At 41.3% G+C, this 10586-nt stretch overlaps 1 protein-coding gene across 3 annotated transcripts in view; it reads right to left on the bottom strand.

The window, feature by feature from the left end:
• Nucleotides 1-1969: 1969 nt before the first annotated feature.
• usp6nl (USP6 N-terminal like) overlaps nucleotides 1970-10586 on the bottom strand; it is a 29905-nt gene continuing 21288 nt past the window's right edge. For all 3 annotated transcript variants that reach the window (XM_088347287.1, XM_088347285.1, XM_088347286.1), the window contains 10 exons: nucleotides 10499-10579; nucleotides 10299-10406; nucleotides 10101-10210; nucleotides 9613-9661; nucleotides 9426-9546; nucleotides 9256-9350; nucleotides 8458-8523; nucleotides 8271-8370; nucleotides 8037-8189; nucleotides 1970-4584 (listed from right to left, as the gene is read on the bottom strand). In XM_088347287.1, coding sequence (XP_088203413.1) covers nucleotides 3326-4584; nucleotides 8037-8189; nucleotides 8271-8370; nucleotides 8458-8523; nucleotides 9256-9350; nucleotides 9426-9546; nucleotides 9613-9661; nucleotides 10101-10210; nucleotides 10299-10406; nucleotides 10499-10579 — 2142 coding nt within the window. In that variant the 3' untranslated portion in view covers nucleotides 1970-3325. The remainder of the gene's footprint in view (nucleotides 4585-8036; nucleotides 8190-8270; nucleotides 8371-8457; nucleotides 8524-9255; nucleotides 9351-9425; nucleotides 9547-9612; nucleotides 9662-10100; nucleotides 10211-10298; nucleotides 10407-10498; nucleotides 10580-10586) is intronic.

The raw sequence follows: 10586 nt of genomic DNA, 5'->3' as shown, positions 1-10586 counted from the left end.
ATGTTTTCGTATAGGATTTCTGTTGTGTAATCGTAAGGGAAATTATGGGTCAAATGTGCTTTTTATACTCTTGTATTTTTATATACTCATAATACCTTTGTACTCTTTATACTCTATCTTTATACAATTAGATTTTATAGTATACTCAATAAGAGTGTGGTTTTATAATTTCACTTGGTGTTCAGACACAAGCACCTCCAAGGTCAAAAGAATAAGTTCCCAAGCACCCAAAAATGTGTCTCTGATTAAAAAGCAAAAACTTGTAAGCCCACTAACAGTTTCTCAAGCTACTCCTTTAGCTGTTAATAAAGATGGCCTCCCACATTTCAAGTCTGCTCGAGATCATGCCTCCCTTAAATTACAGAGACGCATTGTGTTAAGTTTCACTATCTCAATTGCTCATTTATTTTACTCGCACGCCATCTAGCGACCAACATTATACACTGTATTTAAATATGGGATTCCTGTCTAAACCAGTCAGATTCGTTTCCAATAAATTAGCCTTTGCTAGGGGAGGAGCATGTTCCTTCTTGAGCCGATCCTGGAAGCACGCTCCTCTGATGGAAGGGGCTATAAAAAAAAACTTAAATTTCCAACTCAGTGTGTGTTCTTTTCTTTTTTCTACTACAATCTAAAGTTTTAACATTGACAGTAATATTAATGGAGTATTTATTATCTAGTATTCCCAAGTATTTTTTTTCTTTTCAGAATGAAAGCAAAATAATATATTAAGTCCCAGTTTTAGGCACTAAATTTGATGGTTTGGTAGTAATTTTGTAGTATTCCCCCGATAGCATGTAACATTTTCTTGTATTACTGTAGTTTTATTTTTCCAGTACTTCTGTAAGATTTTTGTGGTATTTCCGTAGTATCATGTAGTGTATAGTATTACTGTAATATTTTGTATTTCTTTAGTGGTATTTTTTCTTTTCAAAATGAAAGCAAAGTATTAGGTTCCCGTTTTTAAGCACTAAATTTAATATTTTGTAGTAATAGTGTTATATTTGGGTAGTAGTATTTTGTTGTACACAAACAAAGGGACAATGAAGACAAAGCTGGCACCCAAAAACCATATTAGCAGTACTTTTTTTTCTGTGTGTGTGAGTGTGCATAGCAGCAAAGTGGTTAGCGCGTCTGCGGCACAATTCTGTGGTGATGCGGTCAAAACCAGCTACCAAGCTTCTGTGGAGAGTTTGCATGTTCTCCCCTGGGTTTCTCCCGGGCAGTCCGGTTTCCTCCCACATTCCAAATATATACATGTCAGGTGAATTGGCCGGTCCAAATTCTCCCTAGGTGTGTACTAGCGAGTGAGTTGTCGGTCTCTGTGTGTCTAGCGACTGGCTGGCAACCAGTTCAAGGTGTCCCCTGACCACTATGGTCTGCCTGCCATAGTTTGCTCACCTATTAACTACAGGAATAAAGCATAACGCTAAAGTAGAAAATGGGCTTTGCTTTGAATGTGAAACAATTCTTTCTGAAAATGAATGAAACCATTTAGCTTTTAAAGATTCTTAAATAACTACATTGTGTAACTAAATGGCCTTTGTTTTTATTAGGTATGACGTTACATAAACTGCATTAATTGTCTTGTATTGTTTTGCAACATGAATTAAAATTACGGGATGAAATATTTATGTTTTAAGTAATTAAAATAACTCACTAAAATATTCTGAGATTTTAATTGTATTGGTCCATTTTTAGCATTTGGAGAGATCACGAAATCGATTTTACGCCACCTCCTGGCCAGTACGAGAAATGCCGCCAGAAAAAAAAAATCTGTGTTTTACCTGTTTGACCATGATGTACATGGACATTTTTTCTCTTTTAGATTATGACACAGTTAAAACACTAAAACTTATACAGGGGTGTTAAACAATAGATATTACTGGAGAGGCTAGTCTCATATGCATACTAATTTTGTCCAAGAGGGTTGACTTAAGCATCCCCTTCCTCCCCCTCAAGACAGCACTTTTCCACTTCAACATTGTTTAATAGGCAACATATCCAAATGCAGATTCGCAGGTAAGTCTTTTTAGGACAAATTAAAAAAAAAAAAGAATGTCAAAATGGAAACAGCAAAACAGCAGACAAAACACGCAACATATTGTTTTCCTCAACAGTAATCCACGTGATAGTGTTGCCTCAAACTGAAATGCAAACTCGTACTGCATCCTGACCAAGTTGTGGTAAGAGCATCTTGAAGAAAAACAATATTGAGAAAAACATTGCATCTAAATTACATTGCAAATGTAGCGAATCAATTAGAAAAAAAGACAGTCCTCACAAATTACATTTGTGTATTCTGAACAGCAAACAACAAAATGCTAGCCTCCAAGTACAGTACTCATAGTGTAATGAAAATAAAAGCATTACAATTGCACTTCACTAAATCAGGGTTCAACTTTTCCCTGAAATTGAGCATCATCATTAGATATAAATAATTGCCCGGAATGAAGATGCTTGAAAATCATTGATATCCAGTGAGATTTGGCTTACCAAGTTATTATTTCCTCAGTTTACAAATAAGCCTTCACAAGTGTTAACTGAGCTATAGTATCATCCTTTCGTAACAAAAATAAAAACAGACGCTTTATCTCTGTCTTAATAACATCATTAACATCTAAAAAACTGTACAAATCTGACTTAATATTTCCAGGGGGTTTCAAATTACGTTATATCCTTTCAATATTAATAATTAATTAATATATGTATTTTTCTTCTACTAACCCATGAGCAGATCATTTCGATTAAAAAGAAAAAAAAGTCATCTGCTGGAAATTGTTACCTAAATTATGCTGCAGCATGTTTGGTAGCAGCTGCCAGATTAAACATCTGTAAAATCATTAACATATACCACATGCTTTTGAATTTCTCATTCAGATTTTCTGATCTTCAACATAAATACTACTTAATTTGATTTTCCTTGTTAATGTACTTTCTGTGATATTTACAATCTCAAAGGATATACAGTTATTTGAAACAACCTGTATTAAGTCGCTTCCAAATGGATTAGAAAGCAGTTGCAATAACTCTGCAGGGAACGGAATACTCTTTTTTTTTTTTTTTTTACAATGTACCTCACAAAAAAATAAGTCTTTCCCTTTTGATTTTGAAGCTTTAAATTCCCTGTTGAGGAGTGATGAATAAAAATGTGTGACTGTCACGACTTTCAAATAGAAAGCTGCTTGAACATTTATGTTCAAAATCAGTAGTGATAAGAAAGTCACCTGTATGAATACAGTAGTTTTGCTAATGCCCTGAAATGCATAACGAGCCAAATGACCCGCCAACGTTTGAATGGCTTCTAACGTAGCTGCCTATAAGGTCAGAGTAGCATGGACTCCTGCATTGCGAAGGCTTCCTGCGCGTTCCTGTAGTGCGCTCCTCCAAACAACCGGGGGGGCTGTTGGTGCATGGTGGGTTGAGGCGTATTGCCGCGGTTGTCCGGGAACTCGAAAACCTCCACAGGAGACAGTTGGGCTCTTTGGAAACTTGGCGAGCGAGGCATCCCACCTGGGGAGTGCTGCAGCGCTTCCTCTGGGCCCCATTGAGACCTGAGCACTCGCCCTTCAAACCTGGAATCCAAAGGCGCGTGGACTTGTGCCGTGGACGTGAGCTTTTGCAGGTAGATGGGCGTGGCGCTGCCTTGGGGCTCCAGCTGCAAGGGGGGTGGTCTGGGGCTGCGACGGTTTGGCGGCGGTTCTTTGTGGTGGGCTGCATAGTAGTTCATGAGCGCTTGCTTCGGGGAGATGTTTTTGGGTGGTTGTCTGGTAGTAGTGTGATTCTCGGCTGCCATGTTGTAGTATTTGAACTCAGGGTGTGAGACGGAGACCTCGGTATGGGTGTGGTACTGGTTTTGGTTTCCCGAGAAGCTCGTCTGGGCCCCCACTGGATAACGGTGGGCAAATAATTCTGGTGGGATGTGGGAAGGCATCCTAGACCCATACTGCGCTGACACCATGTTTCTTCCATACCCAGGAGTGTTCATTTCCACACCATAGCGAAGCATCTCACTATGTGGTATCTGCATCCTGGTTGGGGGTCTTTCCAGCTCCAGGATCTCGAACTCAGTCTCCGGTAGTCCTGGGACGTTGTCGTACTGCGAAGCGTTAGAACCGCGGTTGGCGCCCGCAACAAGACCCTGGGATTGCGGTCGCCGCTCGGCTTGCTGTGAGCCATCCTGACTGGAGGGGGCCACTGTGTTCTCCTGTGCCGCCAGGGCTTTGGCTGCTTCTAACTTTGTCTCAGATGGTTTAAACCAACGAGGCCCTGCGTCCCGGTGATTGCCGGAGTTGTGGTTGCCAACGCTGTGATTCTGCAACTTTGAAGTAGGCATTACCCCTCGTCCCGGCAAGTTTTGCCCATTCAGGGCCACACTGAGGTGGCCATCCCCGGTGTCGCCGGCTTTGTGCTGGCGTATGGACTTATCCAGCGAGTCCCGGCGCAACCGACTCTGGGAACGAGTGCCCGGTACCGGAGTGGGGGGCTTTACAGGCTCGCTGTGGCTTTCACCATTGCCCATGTGGTTCACCACCAGTTCAGGAAGCTGTCCTAAAGGTTTCTTGGGGAACTCCTCATCTTGACCTGAGAAACCAAAAACACAACAATTGAAGTAAAAGTTCAATTAGAACTCCTGAGGAGAGAAAAGTAGTTTGAGAAGGGTGCGGTGCAGAGTCACATCACAACGAGGACATGGAGTCATGCAATCAGTTCCACTGCCAAAGAAGGACAGTTACATTCAGGACCACACATCAATGACATCAAACTCAGAGACACTTCAAAAGGATTTCCTGGGCAGGTTGCACGGCAGGGAACGGGAACACCAGAGCTGGATCCCGAAGCGGTGGCTGCGGGAAGTGTATTGTTAAATCCAATCACACCATGTTGCTCACAATTTTTTTTTCTGTGGCAGAAATTTCAAGAGACAACTGATCCCTGGGGATGATTGTTACAAACAGAGTAAAGAGATTCAAAGTCTCTTTTTATGCAACTTGTTTATTGATACTCATGGTACTTGGTCAGAAATTCTGGTTGCGTGGTAAAATGCTTGGGCATCTTTCAAAAAAATTCTAGTTTGATTATCCATCCAAAATGGTCTACTTTAAACCATAACTGAAAACTATCTATCCATCCTAACTACTAAACCCCGATTTGTGTGGTTGTGTGTGACTTACAGGCTTCAAATCTACTGAACCGATCATCTCATGAAAATGTACACAGTTGTACTTTAAGCCTCTGCTTGTATCTTTAGCAGGACACCAAGACACCCCTCAAATACCCAAGAAGTCAACAAACGTCTGCTTCCGTGTGGTTTATTACGTCCTCTGGCGGCCAAATTTAATACTGCAGCTCCCGACCACCGACAATTCGAAGTAGCCAAATCAAATCTTCTATCGGCCTGGCATTGCTAGGTCATTTCATTTGTAATTTTATAGCTTCTTCTTTTAAAGTCTACTCAATTCGAATTAATTCTGCTCTTTATAAAAAGAAAGTTGACTTCTTTTGAGCCATTTAAAAATATGAGAGTGAAAAAAGAGAAGCATCGGCCAATGGAGGGGGGCTCTACACAAAAGCAAGGCGTCTCAGCGTGAAAGTAGGTCTCGGATCAGACCGAATCTCTGGACAGACAAGCGACAGACAGCAGGACGGACGGACGGACTGAGAGACGGATGGAGATGAAGAGAGCAAAGAGCGACCAGTCAGGAAATCCCACCGCTTAGTGTTGTAGGAGTGAATGTGGCCCCCACTCATCGCCACCTTTTTGTAGTGCTTGACTAACGGTTTTTCGGAGGAAGAGGAAAAAGAGAGGAAAGTTAAGCAGAAGACAAGTGACAAGTGACAGCATACAGTGATTCCCTCCCTTATCACACTTTAGTGATATCCCCGCACAATTTACAAAACTCAATTCCAATGAAGTTGGGAAAGTGTGTTAATTGCAAATAAAAATTGATCCAAGTAAATTGCAAATTCTTTTCAACCCATATTTAAATGAATGCACAGCAAAGACAACATATTTATTGTCTTCACTCATAAACTTTATTGTTTTGGGAGAAAATCATCAACTCTGTAATTTGATGACAGCAACACGTGCCAAAATAGTTGGGACAGGTGTCAATAACTACTCAGAAAGTGGATGAATGGAAATCAACCAACTATTTGCAGGTGAACAGATGAATTAGCAACAGGTGAGAGTTGTTACTGGGTATAAAAAAGGGAGACCCGAACAAGCTAAGTCATTCACATGCAAGGATGGGGCGAGGTTCACCTCTTTGTGAACAACTGCGTGAGCAAATTGTTGAACAGTTTAAAAACAACATTCCTCAAAGTACAATTGCAAGGAATTTAGGGATATCATCATCTACAGTCCATAATATTGTGAAAAGGTTCAGGGAATCTGGAGAAATCACTGTGCGTAAACGGCATGGCCGTAAACCATTATTGAATGCCCGTGACCTCCGAGCCCTCAAGCGGTACTGCATTAAGAACCGACATCAATGTGTAAAGGACATCACCACATGGGCTCAGGAACACTTTGGAAAACCACTGTCAGTCAATACAGTTCGACGCTATATCCGTAAGTGTGGGTTAAAACTTTATGTTGCAAAGCGTAAGCCATTCATCAACAACATCCAGAAACGCCGCAGGGTTCTCTGGGCCCGAGCCCATCTAAAATGGACTGATACAAAGTGGAAAAGTGTTCTGTGGTCTGATGAGTCAGTTTTCCAAATTGTGTTTGGAAATTGTGGACGTCGTGTCCTCCGGTCCAAAGAAGAACAGAACCACCCAGACTGTTATGCACGCAAAGTGCAAAAGCCAGCATCTGTGATGGTATGGGGGTGCATGAGTGGCCAAGGAATGGGTAACCTGCACATCTGTGAAGGCACCATTAATGCAGAAAAGTACATTCAGGTTTTGGAACAAAGTATGTTGCCATCCAAACAGAATCTTTACCATGGGCGCCCTTGCTTCTTCCAGCAGGATAATGCCAAGCCACACACTGCACGTCTCACGACAGCGTGGCTTCGTAGTAAGAGGGTGCGGGTGCTTGACTGGCCTGCCTGCAGTCCTGACCTGTCTCCCATTGAAAATGTGTGGCGCATTATAAAGCGCAGAATAAGACAAAGGAGACCCCGGACTGTTGAACAGCTGAAGCTGTACATAAAGCAAGAATGGGAAAGGATTCCACTATCAACGATTCAACAACTAGTCTCCTCACTTCCTAAACGTTTATTGAGTGTTATTAAAAGGAAAGGTGATGTAACACAATGGTGAAGAAGCCCCTTTCCCAACTACTTTGGCACTTGTTGCAATTATAAAATTCTAAGTTTATCATTATTTGCTTATGGAAATAAAGTTTATGAGTTTGAACATGGATAATCTTGTCTTTGTGGTGTATTCATTTAAATATGGGTTAGAAAAGGTTTGCAAGTCATTCTATTCTAATTTTACTGACATTTTAAACTTTTTCCCAACTTCAATGGAATTGACTTTTGTAGATTTTCATATCTCGGCAACGGTGGATTTTAAAGTATAGTGCCACATTGGCCCACAACGTGCCAGGGCAGCACTGAGCTTAACTGGAAAATAGGCAATTCTTTCCCGATTTATGCATTGACTCGTTTTTTTTCTTCAAGTAACAAGATGAAGCTTAAATTACTGCAACCTTAAGGATAATTTCAGTAAGCCAGTCTACATTCAAAAATTATTCTTTGCTACAGTTAAATTCAGCTAAATTATATTAAACCATATGCTATTTGATCAAAATATTTAAATGGATAGTAAATAAGGATATTGTAAACTCAATGAAAACATTCTAAGTAAACTATGTATTGAATCAATTATATTGTAGTTTGCATTTCAAGTTATCATTAAGCTAAGATTAACAGACAAAATTATGTTTTATTTGTAAAATATGTCACGAAAAAAATCCCGTACAAATATTTTCATTTCGCTTATATCGACCGCTTGCAGGCGAGCACTGCAATAAACGGGGGTTCACCATACTTGAAGTTCCACACCGCTCCAAAAATCAGTACCTGGTGCGGGCATCTCCAGCTTGGCCCTTCGGAGCTCCGCAATGGAAGTTTGCAGCTGCTCCACCACAAAGTCGTCCTCGAAGAAGAAGTTTTTGGACAACGTAACCTGCAGGAAGTCCACCAGCTCCTCCATGGATAACTTCATCAAGTGCTCTGAGGGACATAACAGTTTAACTTAAAATATGTCATTGAAATGAACGCTTGTTTTCTGTCAAAAGCATTTAGCGGACTTACTTTTGTGCAGTTTGAGAACAGTGTAGGACATGGCAGGAAGAATTCTCTCGCCCTCCAGGATGTAGATGTCCCAGATCCTGAGCGTGAGAGTGAAGGGAGTCTGGGACGATAAAACAAGGGTGCAGACATTCACACTTTGCTTGCGCCTCTTCAAGTGCTTGTCTGCGTGACGCGAGGAAACACTCACTCTATCTAGGAAGCACTGGAAGAACCACTTCATAGTGTACAGGCTAGTCAGAACTTCTTCACTGTCCTGAGGATGTAACCCATGAGCAAGGCATGCACTTCAAACCGTATTTATTAGTGTATAACACGCACCCGAGTGTAACATGCGCTCCTTTTTCGGTTAAAAATCTGTATAAAATTTGTTTTTGCCTTTCCTTGACTTAAACTGAACATGAAAGTGACAAATGTGTTGAGTATGTGCGGCCATGATGAAAATAAATTATTGGCCACGTAAACTATGAAAAATAAAATGTATTCAACGTCCTTCAACGTCTGATACATTATCAGATAGATGAAAGAGTTGTTATCTTGTCGTGATTTGTGTTCTATTTATTTTTCAGGACACCTCTTGTCGTGGTTTGTTTTGTTTCATTTTTTTTTCAGGACAACTTTTAGTTTTTCCAATCTATATCATTAGTCTCTGGCACAGTAAAGAGGCATCAGCCATCAAGAATTACTATTTTTATTGTAAAATGTCAGTTTTTTAGACATTACTTATAACTAAAAATAGACCATAGGTGTCCTGTCAGCCGAGAGATGTGGTTGCATTCAATGTTTTGCGATTGTGCTCAGCGTTATTTTCGACCATCAACCATTGCACAATTATGGTAATATACTACCGCAAAACCTCGTGTATAGCACACACAAAAACTTTGCGTTCTTTTTTTAATTAAAAGAAGAATGTGTTATTCACAAATAAATACGGTAAGATGGCACAGTTCTATTGTTATTTTAAGCATGGACCCTAAGGCCTTCTCACCAGGTGATGTTTGAGCTTGGGCATCATCTTCTTCAGGATGCGGTCATGGTGTTCCTGGAAGCGCATCAGCTTAGGGAAACCAGGGACAAAAAAACCTATTGAAAAGGTGCGAAAAGGAGGATTACAACCCTTGGTCATCAAGGTGGCAGAGGTGTGAGGCGGTTCTCCACCGTGCATGGCGTGCTTTTGTCCGGACAGCAGTCTGACCAGGGCCCAGAAGGCGTCTTCTTCGTTCATGTAAATGAGCAGCAGCGCTGTGATCTGACTCATCCCCTGACAGTAGCCAACTTCCTGCAAACAAACACATGTCAGAGGGGGAATGCTATTTGCTATTAAGATTTTCCTAACCAAACCCACCATGTTGTACATGGAGTATGCAGTCAATACATGGAACAGAGCCTGCTGTCTGTGAGGGAAAAGAATATGTATAAATCCAGACACATTTCATAAAATAAAGGCAGCTTTGGATTAGAGGTATGATTTTAAGCCCAAGCCTGAGACCAACCCAAATTTTAGACTGGTCGGGCCTAAAATATTGATAATTTTGTCTCGTTTACCTTAGATTTCGTTACAAAAGACAGGCTTCATATCAGAAATCACCTCTCCTCTTCCTAAGTCCGCACAAAATATGAAAATTTGGGTTTGCTTCGGGCTCGGTCCCACAAATCAAGTGAATTAGTCATGCATGGGCTAGGTCAAGCTTTAATACCCGCGGGAAAGGCTGTATTTTTCTAGTCCAGATTTTAGCTCTACTTTTAAATGTTGATTGATTGCATACGTTCAACACTCCCATCAAATTTCCAGCTAAACTTATTACTGGTGGCAGAATTGTGTTAGGAACCCACTTGACATCGTAGCGATGCATGAACATAATGTGATCCCTGTATGTCCGGTTAACGTCCAAGTCGATTTGGCGGATGTCTGGAGACAAGCCCTTTGCTCTGGCCTTCAACTTCTGGAGAGCAGCCAAAAACACAACACCAAAAGTCACTGCATGCGCTGGCAGAACAACAAAAACACGCAGTTAGGGGAAAGCTTCCCACCTCATAAAAGTCCTTCTTCTCCTCCTTGATTTGGGGAACATCCAGAAGGAGGGACCAGACTTCACCACGGAGCTGCAGCGGGATCCCCTTGTAGATTCTCCGCACGAGCTGTGAGGCACAGAAACCTAAGTGGCGTCTTGAACTTTTGGAGGACTTTCGTATGATCATCGAGGACTAGAAAAATGATCAAAATAAATCACCTTTTCACTGTTCTTGTATTTGTCCCAACTTTTCAGCATCTTCAGCCACTTTGTGGTTCTCTCCAATTCTGTGTGTCTGTGCTGCACG

This window comes from Urocampus carinirostris, chromosome 11 (genome assembly GCF_059441175.1).
Source record: "Urocampus carinirostris isolate Australia breed hairy pipefish chromosome 11, RoL_Ucar_1.0, whole genome shotgun sequence".
NCBI lineage: Eukaryota > Metazoa > Chordata > Actinopteri > Syngnathiformes > Syngnathidae > Urocampus > Urocampus carinirostris.
Note: the sequence above shows the minus strand (reverse complement) of the source record. Positions and strands in the feature narration are given on the sequence as shown.